Here is a 21,736-nt window from a genome sequence, read left to right as displayed (position 1 = left end):
ATAATTAGAATGGTCAGCGGTAATTATGAAGTGGTGTTGATAAAGGTTGGATATGTATTGAAAAAAATTTGGATGTTGGTAGGGGTCACGGTATCGGAAATACAAGACTTCAAACTTGTTCGAATATTAATAAAAAACATATGCTTGTTTGAAAAATCGCTGAGTCTAAAATAATTAGAATGTTCAGCAGTAATTATGAAGTGGTGTTGACAAAGGTTGGATATGTATTGAAAAAAATTGGGATATTGGTTGGGGTCACGGTATCGGAAATACAAGACATCAAACTTGTTCGAATATTAATGAAAAACAATTGCTTACTTAAAAAATCGCTCGGGCCAAACTAATCGGAAATTTTTGGCTGTAATGATTGATATTAATATTGAGCTATTGATAAAGGTTGGGTATATGGTGGAAAAAATCAGGACGTTGGTTCGGTTCACAGTATTGGAAATTGTCTTTCAAAAACAAATATTAGAGTTTTTTTCATTTTCAAAAAATCTCTTCATCGACTTTCCTTTTCGATAGTCAAATATAAACTATGCATCCAAAATGTCTGAAATATTAGTTTGAAGTTTTCTCCATCTTCTGGTTGAGATGGTGAACTTCTCAAACATTCCTCGTACTCCCAAAATTTTTTCAAATTAAATGTGAAATAATAACAAAAAGTAAAAAAATAAATAATTTAATCTCTTTTCTTTCATAATATAGAAAGAGTCTCTTACAAATAGAAAAAATACTCTAAAATAAATATAATATTTACATATTATACTAACAAATTTTTCTTCTCTAAATTTCTTCGTTTCTCCCAAGCGTTAATGTAGTTCAAAGGGTAGCACATAACTGCCGAAAATATAATCAATCCACCGGAAAAGTAGAAACAAGCGTCGAAGCTTCCGGCAGCGTTCATAAAAGCCGCTGCTAATGGAGCTCCGATGATCGCCGCAACTCCTTGGAACAGGAGGAGAAGACCGAAAGCGTTCGTCAATTTTTCTAAACCCAGAAGATCCACTACTACTATCGGTCTTATAGATGCAAAACAAGCTGAAACAATGAATATTTATACGATTATTAAAGTTATAAAATCAACTTTTTAGTTAGCTACAAATTAGTGGTTTGTCACTACTGGTCAAATGCTTTTTCCCACCCTATAGTTTGTGTGATACACAACAAATAAAAAAAGCGATCGATTTTGATATTTTTATTTATCTGAGAGATTTGATGTGATTGTCTTTTGCTTTTATAGCTTTTGTACACAATTTAAGGATCGAAATACTTCGAAGAATGCTTGGAATGCTGGAAAATAAATTGTCTGTCGATCAGGCGCTGTCCAGACGTACTACATTTTCCATCAATATTTCTTATTTCCTTCTTTCTTCAAAATTACTTCAGTTTTTACCAGGTTTCCAGTCGCTTTTCCTCCAAAACATCCCCAAACCATCACCGAATCTCCGCCGTGTTTTACAGTCGGGATTACACTTAGATCTAACAACCGTTCTACCTTTGACTTGCGCCAAAACACTCCCATCTTAGACCTAAAAACCTCAAACTTTGACTCATCACTCCATAAAACTCTCTCGCACTCTTCATGTGTTCAATTATCATATTCTTTAGCCCCTTGCAACCTCTTGGTCAAAGGCAGATTTCTAGATTTATTGATCTGAGCTGCTATCTCTTGGCCCGTGAGTCGGCATTCAAGTTTGTGATGTTTTTCGAACTTTTTTCTGAACTTTTTCTATCGCTGAAGCTCTAGATCGATGCATTTTTCCATTGTACTTCAAAGTATTTTTAATTAGGCGGCAATGGTACGGATACTTTTTACGAGAACGAAGATAATTCGTATACGAACTTCACAAAAAGACGTCTTAGTCCGAAGAGTACAAATCACAGCACGTTATTGCGTCTCACAGGGCTAATTGGAACTAAACTACAATCATAAACACAAAAAAATAATTCATAGCTAGACACTCCCCGACAAAACACAAACATTGTTCGGATTCTTATTATCAGCGAATGTATTTGAATTTCTATAAAATATCTGCTTGGCAACAATGTAAATATATAAAGGATGACGTTGGAATAAATTCTTTAATTTTTTATTATTGAACTTATATTCTGGAAAAATTATTTTTTCATTAATATCGATTATTAACGATTAGTTTATTACTGTCAATGATTTGGTGGGCAAAACTTTTGACCGATATATTGTATGTGTATTCTATTGTCGCGTATATTTTTCAGTATTCCCATGTGTTCTCTATGCATTTTTCTTTAGTTTTGAAATGAAGAATTTCATTACTTATATTTAATATGTTTTTAAGAGTTTTCTTCGAAGTACGAAGGTTGCTACTTAAGTTTTGAGATTTGGCAACACTGATGTGAATATGTCTGACATTGCCATCATAAAGTTTGACCATTTTTAATAGTGGGCGTACTAAAAACTTGGTCATATTTTGCTACAAGATGATTTTTGTAAAGGTCGACTAAAATCGGCTGTCGTGCCAGAAAAAATCGATGCTGAGTATAAACTGATATTGCAAGATTATCATGTGATATACCGTGAGATTAAGGCATACTTGGGCATTAGTTTCATTCGCATTCAAATTGCAATTGCAGAAGCAATTGGTCGCCTGTTTTTTCAAAATAACTGGACATGTCCACCACCGTTCTATTGGAGCAACGTAGATCGGTCCATTCTGAATGGTACATCAGCATTTGTTTGCCAGAAATGTTCGAAAAAACCAGGGCAAACGTAGAAGACGAATAATTTTCTACCGCGACAATGCGAGCTCCCACACATCAATTGAAACCAAAACGTTTTTGAACAGTCGTCAAAACATCGAATTGATGGGTCATCCGCCGCGGAGCAGATCCAAAATATATAGCAAGGTCAACGTTTTTTTATATCTGAAAAAGTGGTTGATCACATGTTTCGGAAGTACCTCAATCGGAATTGCAAAAATTGGTTCAATTAAAAATTTTTTTGTCTATCCTAAAAGTTAAGTAGTAATGCCATTTTACCCGTAGCACCATACAAAGGGTAAAATAGTTAATGACATTTTTCATTTTGTTTGCAATAAGATAAAATGTTAAAATTAACGTCGTTCTAAATCGAAAATGGAAGTACTATTCCTGAAGCTTTAAAAAACTTTTTCACTTCAACCTAGTAGTTCCCAGTTTGCAAGTAGCACTCAATAGAAAAAATGGTATGCCTTTTTAGGCCACTTTCCCTTAATATATATATATATATAAAAAAATTATACTTACAAATAGCAAGACCGAAGACGACACAGTAACTGAACTGATATGCGGGAGTCAGTAGTAATCCACTGAATATGGTAGCCAATCCTCCGATCGTTAAAGCGATATTCGTGATAACAAGAGCGTTTGCTTTAGGAAAGGAACTAATAACACCATAAAACACCCTTCCGACTGTATTCGCTATACCCATCGTAGAAACCAACCACACAGCTGTCGTTTTATCAATATTCCCGCTCTTCGCTCTATCAACCAAAAACATATACGGTACGAAGAAACCCATCATGGTAAAGAACCCACCGATAGCTAATACGATGAACGAAGGTGAATTAAACAAGCTCAAATCCAACATGGTACCCAGAACTCTCCTGAGAGCTTCGGGGCAAAATAAACGTTTATTCGTTATCTCTTCTTCTACGTCGTTTTTAGTAGGAGCTCTCGTAACTGATAAATTATATTGTACCGAACTTTGTGACGTATATTGGGGCAAACGTTTCAAACTAGCATTAAAGAAAATATCGTCTCTATATAACGGTCGAACTACCTCGTGGCTCTTATGATTCTCCTTCGGCATTTTTAGTTTTTGTAAATGCGTCAATTGTAATTTTCCTTCAGTCTTGCTTCTCTCTCTTGTCCAAGCTACGTGCGGTCTGGAAGTTACGTTTCCGTTCGGGACGCATATCGTGTGATAAACATCCGATATCCTGGGATATACTGAGTTGTTATTAACACCCAGAAGACGAGGAATTGACGCTTGGTGATCTAGAACTGACGCGTCGGAGCCTCTTTTCATCATCCTAATGGCCGCTTCCATTTTTTGTTGGGTAGCTGTTGGCAGTTGATATTCGCTTTTTGATTCTTCAGTTGTGGGTTCGGGGTCTATTTTCACCGGTTTTAGAGGTCTGAAAATATAAATTAATTCTAAAATTTCGAAAACAAGATTATCAATTTTTATTTACCTATATAAAGAGCCGGCAACTGCGCAAAGTAGTATTAGAGCAGCGTGAACTAGCAGCGTTTGTCTCCATCCAAATTTGGTTATTAATGTAGCAGTCATAGGGGCGTAAAGGAAAGTTCCTATACCGGAACCGCATACTGCAATACCTGTAGCTAATGCCCTCCATCTTTCGAAATAGAAACCTAATATTACTACAGATGGGGCGTAAATAAATCCAAAACCAATGCCTGGAAATAAATGAAAAATAACAACAAAAGAAAAATATGAAAACGTAAGAGAGAAAAATCAAATAGATAGAAAAAGATCGACGGAGTTTAGAATGGAGATGGGTGTAAAACTAAGAGATATTCTCAGTCCTCTTCTATTTATATTCGTCATAGATAAGAAGAACTAGATAATATGGAAATCATATGACATACTGTGAGATTGAGGCATAATTCGAATAATTCCTATCACGATAATGCCAACTCTCACACATCAATTTGAACAAAAATGTTTTTGAATAGTCAAAACATCGAATTGATGAGTAATCCACCGTACATACCTTGTTTGGCACCCAACGATTTCTTCTTATTCCCGCAGATCAAAAATAAATTAAGAGTTCAACGTTTTTCTACACCTGAAGAAGCGGTTGGTACTTCTAAACCAAAATACTTCGAAAATTGGTTCAAACGTATGCAAAAATCTATCGATCTCAAAACTTATGTAGCAACTCTCGTATTTGGAAGGAGGTAGCAGCAGAGTGCAAACAGCTAAGGAAGATAGCAGGGTAAACAAGGATGGATAGCATAAGAAATAGTTATAAGACGTTTGAAGTACGAACACAACAAAGCCTAATAAGAGAAATGACAGAAGCAAAAAGATATAAGGAAAAAAGAAATAGAAAACCTAGAAAAACTTGGCTACAAGAAGCACAGAAAGAAGGAAGGACAAGTGAAAACAATCCAGCAGACGAATGAAGTAGCAAATGATCGGGAAGAGTGGAAAAATGGTTAAAAGAAGAATGAAAACTAAAATCTAAGCAATGGATATTTGTACCAATATATGTTTTGGCTCGGTGGGATGGTACTCTGCTAAGACGGCCCAACTTCAAACTCGTACAATATCAACAAAGACGTTCTATCTGTGGTAACCACGGGTAAAAATTAAAGGTCTCACACGTCCGGTCAAAACAGAAGAAGGAGAAGAAGAATTCTGCTGACAGGTAAACTTAGACTAAAAGATCTATCGTCCTTTTGCTAGATATAGGCTGGAAAAATATGGTGCGCCTCTTAATACAGTCCCAGAGCATTGATGAATGTTAATATTAGAGATGGTGTCAAGGGTAGTTCTTCACTATCAATTTTGTCAAACAGAATAACCCGGTACGGGTCCTTGCTGTTTCAGAGCATGCAGAAATGTTGATTGTTGATGAAAACGGACGATCATCTTCCTTCTTCTATCTCAAGAGGTCACCCAAGTAGTAATTTCTGTTCGGAACGCTACTTAAGCTATTAGAAATTGTTGGGGTATCTGTAGAATTTCGAATCAGTTCCATCAATAAATAGTTTCGTCAATCTAATTGCAGCTTTTACAATAAATGTTATGTAACTAATGCTGTTTTTTATGTTACATAATAACTTACCTCCAATAAATCCATAGGCAACACAGAGGGCAGTAATACTTGTGGCAAAATTACAAACGGCAAATGCTGCTGCACTAAGAAGACTGCCAAAGATCACCACCAATCGAAAACCGTACCTATTTACAATGGCGCTAACGAATGGTCCAACTATTAAATAAAAACCGGACATCAATGACCCCATCTAGAAAATAAAATAATTGATATTAATATCGTTATTTGAAGAATTAATATTTAAAACACTTGAATAATTTGTGGTACAAGTATTTTAAAAATACAATTTTGACAAAATTCATTAAATAAGTGACTGAACTTTTACTTGTATTATCTGAAAAGTTACCGATCTCAACTTGAAGATATCAACAATTAATTGGGAATTATATTCGCAAAAATTGACTACCGAGAGATTTATTTCTGAAACATCATCATCTTTAGCACGTATCTTCTACTACTGGACATAACCTAAATCATTTTACTCAATTTCAAGCACCTCGGATCCATTTGGAAGATATCCATGTCAAATCTTCCGTCCACGGGATCGGCGGTCGTCCCCTGTTTCAGTACCTAACTTGGGACGCCATTCTCTTCATCCATCTATCAGTTCAATTTTAAATGTACGACAATTGCATTCATAACTTTTGTTTTTCTTCATTTTGGATTTTATCTCGAAATCCATCTAGTATAATGGACGTCTCCATGACTCGTTAAATTATTTTATTCTCAGTTATTTCTGTCAATGTCAAATTCAAAGTCAATACTGAGAAGATATGACGGTATATCTGACTCGAATACATGTCTCAGCTTGCAGCCCAAGTTAATCCTATCCGTCTGTTTAGTTCGCTGTTTTGATTATCTTTTCCCAGATAATTTTTAGGAACAGAAAATATTATCCTGGAGGTACTCCGTTCCATAGAATTGTATGCTTGAATTGATCTAGTTCTATTACTTTGTATTTCCATACAAAAACTAGCTATGAAATCGACGGAAAATCGTCATGATTTTTCCAAAAAATAGCAAAGCATTGTCGGAGTAGGGATATACATAAAAACGCATAAATTAAGTATCTCTTTTAATATACAGACAGTTGCTTTGTTCTAGGACAAATATTTAACTTACCAACGTTACTTCCGCCGTTTCGACTCCAAATTCTTCGGCAATTTTCTCAAGGAATGTACCGAATGAAAATATTGTACCATCAACAACCAAATTACAAACAAAAGAAGCGATTACTACTACCCATCCCCAACCTCCATCAGGTGGTATGATTATATCGGGATCACTTGAAACTTCTAGTGCTAAAGGATCTGATTCATCGTTATTTATCACAGTTTTATCTATTTTTTCATTCCAGTCTTTTGTTTCTTCCGATTCCACTAAAGATACTTTTTGGTATCCACTTTTTTCTGGAGTATCGGTTATTGTATTAGGCATTTTGAGGTTATCTGAAAATAAGTAAAAATAATACGTTATTATCCAAGTCGATAAATTAACATTTTATTTAGTGGTGGTCACCATATTGCGACAATGCCAGATGCAGCGAGAAGTGGCCAGTGCTCTGTTTCCAGAGTTTACCGCCGTTACCAAGAGACTGATAACTTTCATCGAAGACGACGTTCCGAAAGAAAAAGGTGCATATAAGACATGACCGATTCATTATCAAGCACATCGCTGAGAAATCGGGTCCTCACTGGTATTCAAGTGCCAACAAGAGCTCAGAGAAACGCGAGGAGTAGCTCTGAGAGGCTGAACAATCAGAAGACTCAATGCAGTTAACCTTGAGCCAAAGAGATAAGCTACTGGCCCCAAATTAACCTTAACCCACCCGAAAGATTTGCCAGTTGCACGTTAATTGGAACGAAAGCTGAGGGTGCCTGTGTGGTAGCGATAGACGAAGACGAATCTACAGAAGACTAGGAGAAAAATTTTCGCAGTGTCGCATTAAAGACAACGTGGATTCAGGAGGAGGTTCATGGTTGGCTTATGCGGGCGTTTCAATGGAAGCAAAAAGCGATATATAGAAGAAGTTTTAGGGGATCACGTCGTTCTATACACCAGTTTCATCGACGAAAACTTCATTCTAAGGCTGGAAAGGTGACCGAAAAGTAGAAATCTTTTTTTTTCGCACATGCAAGTTTGTTGGACATAATTTCTTTACTATATTACGAAGGATGCCAAACAAATTAACAAAGTGAAAAAATTTATCGACATAATTTCAAAATTCAAAAGGAAATAATAAAATTAACTTTTTTATATGAATTTCGTTCCTTTTAATGTAGTGATTGGACAAAAGAAAAAAGTTGGGTTTTCACAGTCTGACAACGCTGCTTAAATATGAACATTTAGTGAAATTTTCAATCATTTTTGTTTAGGGCTCCCCCAATGTCTATTAATTGAACCAATTAAAAGAATCTCTTAATTACTGTATGGCATTACCAGTTTGTATTCAAAATTTAATAGCACTAGGACCTAATGTTATCATTATTCAATTCTTTTATTCGATTTTCATGATATTAGTAATTAGTTTTCTTATTGTTGACATGGAAATTGTTGTGTTTCAAATTCAAATTCAACATTCGATCGGTAAATTTTTGTTCAATTACGTTACGAAGTTCGATAAACGAAAGAAGCTCAATTAAATGCTGCTATGTGGTAAGAAATAGTTTATATATTTCAATTGTTTACAAACTAATATTTAAGTATGTCGTCTAGTTCCAAAATTGCAATATTTTACAACATATCGTTACAAACTCGTCTCCGACTTGTGCCGCGAAGCCGGTCCTTTTTTGTCATAATGAAAGAGATGAATAGATCAACAGTAAACACAAGGTTCCCCATTCTCGCAACAAGATAGATCCTTTGGGTCGCAGTGTATATGACACTCCAATATCTACATAACGTCTACGTCGAGAAGGTATTTTCTCACATGCAGTTCAAATGGACGAAGTCCTGAAACACTGGAGCGTGGATTTGAAAACAGCAGATGCGAGCTTCATAAATTCTAGACGTAGCCAAAAAAAGATCAGTTGAAAAAGTAGTGACAGCTGTTAATTTTTGGTTTTATAAAAATTGTAAATAGCAGTCTCTGAAGACGATAACTTGGTTATCGAAACTCGGATCAGACAGTGTAATAACCTATGGTTACCAAAATTCCAACTTAATTTAGAAAAGTGATTTTCTAGGAAATTTTGAAGAAGCGGAATTCGTTTGAGGATTGTTTTTATATGCGTTTTTATCATAGCGGCGATTTGTTTACTTTTTTCTTTGAACTAATTTCTAGGAAGGTCTTGTTTTTTCACTTTCTGGAATTTTATGATTGTAGTTTTCGATATATATATTCGAGCTTGTTTAGAGGCGAAAGTTAGTTTATAACAAATAGTCATAGTGAACGGGACAAGATAAAAAACTATTTTTTCGTTTCGATTATGAATAATGTATAATCCCACCCATTCTCCAAAATGCTTGTTACTTTATATTAATCCTTAATCCTTAATTTTAAAAAATCGTCCATATTAGAAGGGGTAACCAAAAATATATTTTTATTAGATAGAGTTTGGATGTATTATATTACGAGGGGTATCGAAAAGATAAACAAAGAGACAATTTTTTTGTTATTTTATAGATTTTGAATGTACACTTTATATAACGAGAAATATTCAAAAAAGTAAAACCAAAAAATCGATGTTTTTCTATTTCTATAATTTAGGTGTTGTTTCTATATTTTTACACAATTATCGATTGAATAAAGGTAAAGTTTTTTTAATTTTTCACTGGCAGATTTCACAATTTCATCGTTTAACCGGCAGTATTTACAGTATGTCGAAATCTCCTCCATGGATTGGCCAGCTCGTAACCCAGACCTAAATCCTATTGAGCATTTATGATATGAAAAGTACGGGCTGGAAATTCTGTACCAGCCATGAAGTAGCATCGAGCAAAATCGAGTAAAGACACTTATTCGATCCTTAAAAAATCGATTAGAAACTGTTATTAGGGCCAGGGGAAGAAACACTAATTATTTATAGATTAATTTCAAATAAATTATCATTTTGAGGAAATTGAGGTTGTATTTTTTTCTACTATTAATTTTTGTTTGGTATTTTTCCTTTAGCAAAAAAGCTCATTTGTTCCATTTGAGTATACCTAGTGGTTGAAAAGTTTCGTTCACTACCATTTTAATGTTGAAATGGCAAATAGTAATTCCAAACTCATAAAGAGAAAGTGTAAAAATGCTACGAACGCCACTGATTTTAGTTGTAGCATTTATTTTACAACCTGTCTACAATAAAAAGTCTTGGGAAGATGAAATTCTATTTTTAGAAAATTGTGCCGTTGTAGTCGTCACAAAATTATTTACCTATACGATAGCGGTAGAATGCATCTTCCTTTACCACGTAGGGGAAGATGGGGTAAAAAATATCTCATTATAAAATAAAAGTTTGTTAATTAAACTGCTTCGAATGATATATTATTGAAACAACCACTGAATATATTTAATAATTAATTAACGATTAATGAATAATTGACTACCTTGCACTAATAAAGAATGAATTAATAAAACGGAAAGAGATGAGTTTTCAAATAGCTTAGATCTTTTCAAGTGTAAATATTGTTGGAGTTGATTGCTTTTTCCACAGCTGTTTTCATCCTCTTCCATCCTGTATTTTGTTTCCATCCATCTTAATCCTCATTTTCCTCAACCATCTTTATTTTTTCTGTTCGGCTCCATTTTGGGGTGCGCTTTCAATCTTTTGAAGTAAAAATACCTCGACTCGGGACGGGTATATTTTAGGTAAACGAAAAAGTAATCCGAGTACATAATACATCTCGTAACGTATTCCCTTGGAGTATTACCTTGAGTTCAGTACCCAATCCACCTTCTAAAGTTGGAAAATCCTGAAATTAAAACCTATAATTCCTAATTTCTTAGGTTATCTAACGTAAATTCACAATTTTATAAATAGAGACAATGATTTAACTAATAACATACATTTGGATCTGAAATATCCTGTAAATATATATTTTAGTTTTGTTTTTCATTCCATGATTAAAATCCTGAGGTGCATAATCTTCCGTCACGAGTTGTTTAATCTTAATGACAACCACTATCACGAGTTGGCACGTTGTAACAGAAGTTAAAATTTTACGGCGGGTATTAAAATTACAAATCCCATTTCGTTCTTTCTTTCTTGTTGTTGTAAGCTCATCCTCCATATATCTTCCGTATCAATCTTTCTTCTTCTATTTTCAGGACAAACATCTTAGCGTATCTCTACTTTGTACCGGGCTTTTTTGTGCGTCCACGTTTCTGATCCATATGTCAGTATGGATAAGGCTATTTTTTACTTTGGTATTTCCTTTTTGCCCAGTTGTTCCATTCCTCTCGTTTAAATCTTGTTCCGGTTTTTCATCTAGTTTTATTGTCAAACCAAGGTTTCTAGAACTTTTCAGCGGCTCTATTTTTGATTATTCGAATTCTATCTTATACGTCTTCTTCTCCTTCTGCCTTATTATTATTTACATTTATTTTCCTAATCATACCTGATCCTCATAACAAAATTTTCAACAATTGAGCGAGTTCACAGGTTCTATTAATTTTTTTGATATAAACTTTGAAATGTTATTTCATTATTCTATATCGCATTTTATATTCAATCAGTCTATCAGCGGAAAATCAAATCAAACAGAGTTTCGAACTGTTTTTGCTTCCAATTCTAATTACAGACTCTAAAAGATTACTACTATATTCTGACGAGACTCAATTAACTCGAAACCGGTATAGAGATTATTACTTGTTTTTAAAAGATCGAACTATTGAAGATGTTAATATCGATATTGTCGCATTCGACGTTAGACGTGATTCAATAATCGTCGAAGCTAAAAACTACTAGATCTTTATTTAGTACTCTATTGAAGTAAGAAGAAATATTTAAATGAGGAAATTTCAGTTTATCATTATCGTAAGATCACTACAAATATGAAGATGATAATACAATGTAGAAATGTAGAACACAAAAAAATGAATTTTTTTTCTTCTGTATTTCGATTTTTTAAATTACAATTTAGAAACCGTCTAATTTATCATGTTCTTATTACTTCCGGTTGTATTATATTTCAAGACCAGTAAAAGGTAGACGAGTTTATTTACCAGGAAATTAGATCGAAACGATAAATAGTAACTTCCGGTTTTTTCATAACTAGAATAAATACCACGTGAATAAATTTGACCAAAAAAATAACATTTTCATGTTTTTCTATACAAACATTTATTCAAAATAGGCTTATCAAGTGCGACATACTTGTATTAGCTTTATCTCATTTTCCATACAGGGACGGTTTTCAGGATGACCAATTAAGGAAACAAAATATATTACCGGGAAAGGAATAAACCAAAACTTAGAACAGGTCTGTACGTCATAACTCTATGAGGCTGTAAAAGAAATAAAAACTTATCATGAAGCTATAAAGTAGGGCACTGAAAAATGTATAAAGTTCCATTAACAGAAGTGTGAGACATTGAAAACACGAAATTGTAATACCAAACAATCAAAAAATACAGTATGACAACAAAGATAAAATCAAGATGGTGACAATAAGTACAGAAACGAAGAAATGCGATATCAAAATATAAATCAGAGATAGACAAATAAAATATTTCAAATACCTCGACTCAATGATAGCAGCAGATAGAAAATTGGAGAAAAAAATAATATCCCATGTAGGAGCAAGCCCATCAAACTTGGACCAAGGCTGGGAAACCCGATCTTGGCAAACCAAGCCTGGTTGAAGTCTGGGTAACTTAGCCCCGGTCATTCTATAGTTAGCCAGACTTAGTAGAACTCTGAATAACCATATAAAGTTTTGTTCTAATATATTATTTATAATAGAATTCTTTTATGCATACAAGACAATAAAAAATTTCTTTATATGTCTAATTATTTAACTAGTATTTTTATGTACGTTAATTAGTAGAGTGCATTAATAAAAATTTGTCACAAAACTAAAATTTCATTAACAATATAAGCAACCAGCTGGGATGTAGACCAGTTTTGGATTTATCTAGGCAACCCAGCCTGGTCGAGGCTTGCAAACCAAGCGAGATACATTGTTATCATCACAGAGTCCCACCAAGTCTGGGCCAATAATGGCTTCCAAGCTAGGGCCAGAGTTGTACATACTTGGCCTATACTGGTCTCATCGTAACATCCTATATGGGATAAAAAAACCATCAGCTGTCCACTGTACATCTCGAAAATGAGAGCTTGGTTTACATTACTTGAAAGACACAAAAATATAATTCACAAGGACAGTTACCATCAATTTATTACTATATATCTTGACTAAAAAAACTATCCATATGGATTTAAAATTTCACTTTAAAAGAAAAAGCAGAGTAACGTGGCAGCAAAACTCGATTACCATTGATAATTCCTCACATTCTATACAACACCCTCAACCAAGTAACTTCGCAGGACTTTCTAGACAAAACTTAACCATTGTAAGAAAGGTGAGAATCGGCCGCTCAAGATTCACTCACAGATATTTAATGCCGTCTATCATCAGACCCATTTGAAGCAGCTGTAGTTCCAATTTAATAATAAAGCATAACCTCAATAACCGATTTTTTGGGACCCTAATGGTGGTCGTTATTCGAGGTATAGTAGCGAGTTTGTCAAATTAACTAGGCTTTAATATAAAATATCTGTTCACACGATAGGGATCCAACAATAACCGAAATAGCACTAGTACGCAGAAAAGTTGTATAGAACAACTTATTATCAGTTGAGTGGCGTTACCTGGTTCTTGTTTCGTTTTCTATGATACCAAATTTTGATAAACACCGTAGAGTTGTGAAATTTTCTTGTCTACATAGTGAAAATCTGGCTGAAACTATTTTAATATTGAAGATACAGCTTAAAAAGATGAATCTACGGGAAAAACTGAAGGATACGAGTGATTTGTAAGGTTTATAAATGTTGATTGATAACAAAGACGACAAAATTTTTTAATTGGAATGTTTTCCTGAACATAGAACAACAAAGACTCTATTTGTGGTAGTTAAGGGACTAGTTCATCCGCGATGACAATGCACCAGCTGACACAGCCACAGTTTTTGGCTAAAAATAGCTTTGCCAAGTCGCGGTCGATGTTAGGAGTACATATTTAGCACTAAATGAGTTCAATACTCAGAAAAGATTATAGCAACTGAAGTACGCATTTAATAACAAACGACAAACGTGTTGTATGCGAGTGCTATGGTGGGGGACGGAAACTTGGCCTTGAACTCTCCGATTACACGGAAGTATCCTCGTAGAGCATACAGTAAGTATATATCAAAAATAAACTTATTAGATTTTTGAAAGCATCGATGTAAACCTTCGAGATAATTCTAAATCTCCACCGCGATTTATCTGTTTTGGTCTCTTCCATTCACTTGTTCTGTTCTCACCTTTAGAGAGACGTGGAAGGACATTGATTTCACAATATTAGAAAAGTCAAGAAAGTAACGTTCAAAACGTGAAATAAAATTGAAATTAAATATTTTTTTGAAAATAAATTTTTTTGGTCCTAATAAACGAAAAAGAAATTTTTATCCAAATTTTTTTATGCCAAATCTATACAATAAGCTTTCTTTTCCTTAAAAACAAAGAAGTAGAAGGTTAGAATCGTCATAGTAAACTCAATTTGAGTTTTGTATTCCCTAATTTTTTTTCTATTTTACACATTTCGTAATTACCCAATTTTAGTTAATATCAAAATAAATTTGCCTTTATTATAATCTGAGGAGTATTTTTATTTATATATTTTTTCAACTATCCGGATAAGAAAATATCGACCTTGAAGTTTCTTACTAATGCAACGTGCCCAACTCTACCCTACGTGCGTGTTACAAATCCAGTTTAGAAAAATGATGCAATACTTATAATTTTGACATCATGTCCTACTGGAAGCTACTTGCGGTTAATAATGTTTTTTGTTTTAATTATTATATTACATTTTGTTGGCAAAACTATGGATAACTAACAATTTTAATTTTTTTCCACTCATTTTTTGTATCAAATGAAAAATGTGAAGGTGAAATAATAAATAACTAAACGTTGTTGTTTAATGGATTTTTATAATTATTAGAATAAATAATAGGGAAAACCAGTACAATTTTTATAGGAATATAAAGTAATTTAGTAGATACTTTAATATGTAATGGTGTGAAGACAAAAAATCCGAATATTTTTTGACAGTTTAGCAAGTAAAGGCGTTAACAGAATGTTGTTTCTCGTAATTTGACAGTTTATTTCTCTATTAGAAGTTCAGTTTCAATTAATTAATTGTTAAAAACTATTTATTAAGCAAAAAAACTGAATAAATAAAGTGATTTCAATAATCTAACAACTATCGTTGGATGTCAAGACGATTAAGAACACACTATGCGTGTAAATGCTCTCTTAAATACTAATTCTATTGTATACAAATACAAAAATAAGGGTAATTTGATAAGTGAATGGAACTTTAAGTCCCTAAGGGACATATGGTATCGCTTAACTTCGTTGGTTTCCGTCAGGGGCGGGTCAATTTACAATAAATTTTAACGAAAACAATAGTAACTAAAAGTTAACATTTTATAACTTAACATAACGATGTAAAATAATTATTGACAAGGTTTATGAAAATTTTTTTTCGATTGAAAGAAAGTCAGGATCAGACAGAAGAGCAAAAAAAGAAGAGCTCACAAAAACTGAGAATCAGTTTGAGAAAATTGGGTAGAAAATTCAAAATATAAAGTATGTAGTTCATAAATCAAGAAAACCGGTATCCAAATATTCTGAGAAGCTACAAATTGACTCAAAATCAAAACTTGAAAAGTCTCAGTGACAACTAGTTTTCGCTTGGTAAAGATTTGGAAATCGTTATCGACGACGAGTCAGATTTTACTTTTGTCGGGAGTGAAACAGCAAATAAGAAGATTTATTATTGTCAGAAAGGCAAGAAAGTGAATTCAAAAGACAAAAAGTTCAACTCGAAAGTGATGGTACGGTTCTGTAACCGCCAAAATATATGGAAAAGAATGGTAGATCTAAATTAACGTATTAATCATATTGTATTGTGTATTTTCCATATAAGGCAACTACTGATTACGCAAAGGGCGTTGTTGGACAATATTCCTTTATTGAGAAGTCAAGGAATGTTTCTTATGTGCCTTAACTTGGGTCAATTGAACGTTTTTATGCAAAACGTATATTTTGAAGGTTGGGAAGCAACTACTCACGAACAATTAGAAAAAAAGAAGTATTTCAGATACGTGCGTATGATTAGTAAACTGTTGAGTGCTTTACAGCAGCTCAGGAAAAGTATTTTCATAAGTATATTTCAGCTAGATACAGCAGTCCGGCCTCTGCTTCTTTTATGGTACATCTGATTGGGTCCAAGTTTGAACATGGGTTATCTAACAGGTTATATACGAAACAAAAAAAATATGAATGAGGTAAAAACGTTAAAAAATACACTTTGGTGTAAATAATCTTAGAATATATCACATTTGTAGTTTGTAGAGTAGGAATCTTCAAAAAATAATCAATTCTGTCTTTGTGGAAGGTTACCAGGAAAGATGCTTGACCAAGCCTACTTCTTTTCCGTCCTTAGTCTCAACTCTAATTGAACAGAATTTAATTAAATATTATCTTTTTATAGAAGGATGTCTTCAAGTTTTACTAGTAAAGATTCAAACTTCATATACATATACGGAAAATGTTGATGGAGAATTTCCATGAGGATGTACTCAAAAAGTGCAGACAGATTTATCATTAGAAGACAGGAAGACAGATTTGATCCTTTCAGTAAGTTAGCTTCCAGCAAACCTTTAAGAAACGTTGAGAAGAAAATTAAATAACTACACAGTTTTTGAAATACAGATATTGCTAATAATAATAAAATGACGTTTAAATCTGGTTTACCAGGATTTGGGTTATAGATTTAGAATGTAATATAATTTTTTCTTATTTATTTATACGATTTCTATTCGTTGGATGAATCAATAAACACCCTCTCTTATGTTCTTAATTTATTTAAACACTATACACTACACTATTTTATATAATAATTTATTTATCACTATAACTTAAATAATTTATTTAAATTTTTCGATTTCTTTCTATTTCAGTCTGCTCACTACGACTATTTATTATAATTATATCCCCTAAAGAATTTCAAGAGTTCTAGAAAAATAAAGAAACGAAAGAAATAAATAAATGGACCTTCCTAGAAATTATTCAAAAGAAATAATGTATACAAACCACTTGCTATGAAAACTGATATAAAATCGAAGATTAAATGAATTCCGGGAATTTCATCAAAGATGTCGCCTTCGCCACAACACGTTGTAACGATAGATAATGTCTTTTGAAAATAAATCTCTGGCAATGCAAGGCAACAGAACGCATAATTACACTGAAAAAGTAGCAATAACGTTAAACACGTTGTTTGTCGTTATGGTTCTGGATTGCCATATTGGTAAATTAAGAAAAAGTGAGGTTAATTATACTAATAACTGTTGAACGTCCATTTTAGAATCTTCGCATCTAAATGTTGGGTTTCTATTTTCATTAACCTTGTAACAACTATCTAGTATGTAAAATAATAATTGATAAAATCATAATAATAATAGTTTACTGTTTAACCTGTTTCCACTTTTCATTAACGATACAAAAGAGATCGCTAAATCGTAACGAAATATTCACAAGGTGATTACCATGACCAAATATATTGATGAGGGAAAAAATACGATCTTGATAATAATTTAGAAATGTAGCATGCAAAAACTACATTTGATATAGTCCATTCGTTTATTTTGTTATAGTTTTTTTTTATTTACGAAAAAAGGGCACCATACACGGTCAATATTATTGTGCAATATTTTATATTGAGTGAATTCAAAAAGTTTAGAAACATATTGTGCAGTCAGTCTGCCAGTTCTCTGCCCACCTTCTTATGCTAGTGTTGTTTGAAATTGTGTGTCTTCTGACAAAGTTCTTAAAGTCATTTAGCTCACTTGTTCGAAGCTCATTCAGCAGTCTTTCATGAGTAAATTCACTCCTTCTTTTCAACCATTCCTTCATCCATATCCGCTTCTTCCTCTTCTTCGGCTTGGTTAGCAATGCTACTACCGCGCACGATGCAGCAGATAACTAAACCTCGTCACTGAAACCAAGATGGACGACTACTCAATTGTGGGTTGCGCAAATTTATTGAACTGTGGGTTGTACAATAATATTGACCGTGTATGGGGCCCTAAAGAGAATTACTAATTCAAAACTTAGTAAATTAGAATTATTACTACAAAATGATCTAAATGTACCTAAACTAATAACACTGTAAAGATCAATAGAAACACGTTTGGACTTGTTAAGAGCCTTCTGTATTAAAGATTACGTAGCCGTATCATAAAATTTTGCTGTATTCAAACGGTTTTGTTAGAGATGGTTTATTGACTATTGAATCTACTCGTACCGGTGACAGCAATGCTGATGTCTTTAGAGAATAGTTCGTACAAAGGATAGATCTTATCAAAAAGAAATTTAAAAAATATAAAATTGATGGAATTGCAGAAAATCGTGAAATGGCGGTGGTTTGATTGCGATCTAAACCCGATCGAACTGGTATGAGTACAAATATAAGTAGAAATTTAAAAAAAAAAATAGTTTTTCCAAAATGGGTGATGTTAAACGGTTGTTTTTGGAGGACATTAATAATATGAAGTCTAAAAACTGGAAAAATATAGTAAATTAAAGAAGAAAATAAAATGTGGAAGTAGGACAATGTTTCCCTTTGGTTGCGATAACGATTTGAATTAAAAATAAATCATTATTTCTGAACGTAACGTTGTTTAAAAGTCAAAGTTTAAACCCTTATATCTAGTGAAAAAATAAAATGTTTTAGAAAAACTTACACTTTCTACCTTCAAGCTGTAGTTGTAGATGACAATATAAGTAAACAGTCGTTATATTCATTATATTTATACAATTTTTATTTGCTACGAAAATATTCGATGTATAACCTCAAAAAAAATAGTTTATCTGTTTACTAAAAGAAGCCTGTGGATTACGAATGCTTTATTATTTTAATACTCTCACATTTTAAAAAAATATCTAAAATAGAGCAATTTTATTAGTTTATAAATTCATGGGAATTTGACAGTCTCTGCGTGGATTATAGAAGTATCACTTCATCGGAAGTCGTATACAAACTCTTAGCTATAATCATAAAAAGTCGATTAGGAAATACATGAATGAACTCTCAACAGTCTCAAAGTCAACTAGCGATTAAATTTTCATTTTAGAGGCAATCCAGAACAATATCTATGACCAAGGATTAAACCTGCAGCTACTCTTTGTAGATTTCAAACAAGCGTATTTAATAAAAAACATTTGTTGAATAACACCAATAATGAAGTAGTTGTCGAAGGAAACCTATTGGAAAATTTTCGTACAAAAAGAGGTTTAAAGCAACTATCAATAGTGCTCTTCAATCTTTTATTAGAAATGATGCTGAGATGTAGTGGCATCCGAACCCAGGGTATGATTTACAACAATAAATACAAATCCTTGCCTACGCAGATGATTTGATACTAAACTAAAGAGGAACTACTCTTTGAAAAGAAAGAAACAGAATATGGACTACCATAACCAAATATATGGGGATGGGAAGGGAATAACTCCAATCAATTAAAAATTGCGACAGAGCAAAACAGAGAATTAGATTTGATAAAGTCCAGGAGTTCGAATGCCTAGATGTGACAATGACAAACGAAGGAGATGAGACCAGGAAAATCGACAAAAAACTGGGGAGAGAGAATAAAATTACAAATTTATAGGACGGTATACAACCAACGGTGCTATATGACAGCGAGTATTGCACACTGAACAAAAAATAACAAAACGAAATAAACATATTGGGGGAAAAAGGTATTTAGAAGGATTTTTGGAGGATTATAGAAGCAAAACGAGTTGATGAGGACAGATGCTGGGATGGGCTATGTAATCAGAGCAATATCCAGAATAGATCAGATAATTGAGTGAAAAGATCCTTATTAAGAAGAGAAGGAGCGAGAAAAGAAGGACAAGAGGACGTCCACGGAAAAAATGGGTAGAAGTTTGTATGGAAGGTCTAGAAAGAATACGAATAGAGAACTAGCGTTGAAGAAAACTAAATGGAGGAAAGCAATAGATCTACTACTCCAAGCTTGTGCCTATTAGACCTGTTCAACTGTTTTATATATACAAGGTGTTTCTAACTTTATGCGACAGAATTGAGGAGGTGAATGCTCGGATGAAATTAAGATTGGTGGTGACCCAAATTGAGTTTTTATTATTACTTCAGTAATTTTTCGTGTACTAAGGATAAACCGCGGGTATTTTTTCAATATTCCTGTTACATTATACGGGGGTTAAATTAGCTCTTACTATATTTCAAATAAAAACTTTGGTAATGATTTAGTTTATGTTGCATACACCCGATTTCCTTGAAATTTTGGTATGTTGTGGAGAAAATGATGCTGATTAATTTAATGTATATATATAGGGCGCGGAAATTATTCCTTCACATACTTTTTCGAGGTTGAAAATTTAGATAGGTTAGGTTAAGTTACATTCATACTCAAAATATTGAGTGACGTTTACGAGATATTATTTGTACGTGTAAATAAATGATTATTGTTATAAATTGATTTGTGTCATTACATTAGTCGTAACTAATTATATTTAATGTTGGAGAGGATTAGTGGCGAAGGGAGGTTTGTTAAAAGATAGTCTAAATTTTTAATAGTACCACCCCTCAACCCATAATCCTCTCCAACATCAAGTATTTACAAAATACCAAACTATTGCTAGATAGCTAGATAGTGTACATTTTCTAATGTTCAAACCTTTTTGATGTAAAATATAATACGATTCAAAATAAATGCTGGAAATGACAAACTCTATTTTGTTTTTAATTATAAAGTTTTAGAACAATAGGTTGTTGTCAATTCGATCATTCATTTACCGTATTTACTTAATGTTTATTAAAAATGTAATAGACTGATGCGAAACATTGTTGATGATACTTATAGTTTTTCCAATATCAATTGCAGATTATAAAAACTGGTTCGAAACCCTTGCCGATAATTTTATTTGATCTACCATAGACGTAGATAGCACATTTTATAAATTTATTATTTTTATAAATACTTTTAAAATATGTTTATCTTATGTGAGGAAGTATTCGTTAAAAATCAATCGAATCATTATAAATTGGAGGACATTATACGTCGTTATTCAAACAGATGCACTTAATTATATGGAACTTGGAAAAAAATCATTATTATATTTCGTTAACATGTTACAACTGAATATTAAATTATAAAAACGTGAATAGACGAGTAAAATGTACCCGCCTGTGAGGGCGTCTGGTTTAAACAGGGTACCAGACATGAACTGAGCCCTTTTGTACCCCAATCGTTTTTTATCTGGTAATAATGGTAGTCAGAATCTTCCGAACTAGAATCGTTATTTGATTCAATTATGAAGGGTTGTAAACATAACATGTTCAACTCGCGACTACTCGATAAATGTAAAATTTATTTACTCTAGTTAATTCAACAATTATGATTGCATGTACATACAGCTTCGGCCGATAGAAATGCATTTATGTTTACGATTCGATGCTTTCATTGGTGGAGATGATTAGTCCACGTGGACTGACGGTTTGTTATATGTTCACCGAATTTTATACGGGGAGTAAACATTATTTTTCATTTCTTAATTTGGTATGAGTGCCGTGCGTAGTTTGTAGTTAGTTATTTCGTGTTATATATGCTGAGAAATTTTGTTATAGGAAAGACCCATCTTAATTTCACACAAGCCATCACCTGAATT

General features: G+C 33.0%; 1 protein-coding gene across 1 annotated transcript in view; it reads right to left on the bottom strand.

Annotated features, from left to right (window-relative positions):
- Positions 1–666: 666 nt before the first annotated feature.
- The window catches only part of LOC130901399 (monocarboxylate transporter 12-like), a 29,921-nt gene continuing 8,851 nt past the window's right edge, over positions 667–21,736 (bottom strand). Inside the window, exons 2-6 of the mRNA XM_057812791.1 lie at positions 6,951–7,276; positions 5,838–6,018; positions 4,215–4,440; positions 3,265–4,157; positions 667–1,041 (exon numbers count right to left, since the gene is read on the bottom strand). Coding sequence (XP_057668774.1) covers positions 764–1,041; positions 3,265–4,157; positions 4,215–4,440; positions 5,838–6,018; positions 6,951–7,265 — 1,893 coding nt within the window. The 5' untranslated portion in view covers positions 7,266–7,276 and the 3' untranslated portion in view covers positions 667–763. The remainder of the gene's footprint in view (positions 1,042–3,264; positions 4,158–4,214; positions 4,441–5,837; positions 6,019–6,950; positions 7,277–21,736) is intronic.

This window comes from Diorhabda carinulata, chromosome X (genome assembly GCF_026250575.1).
Source record: "Diorhabda carinulata isolate Delta chromosome X, icDioCari1.1, whole genome shotgun sequence".
Lineage (NCBI taxonomy): Eukaryota > Metazoa > Arthropoda > Insecta > Coleoptera > Chrysomelidae > Diorhabda > Diorhabda carinulata.
Note: the sequence above shows the minus strand (reverse complement) of the source record. Positions and strands in the feature narration are given on the sequence as shown.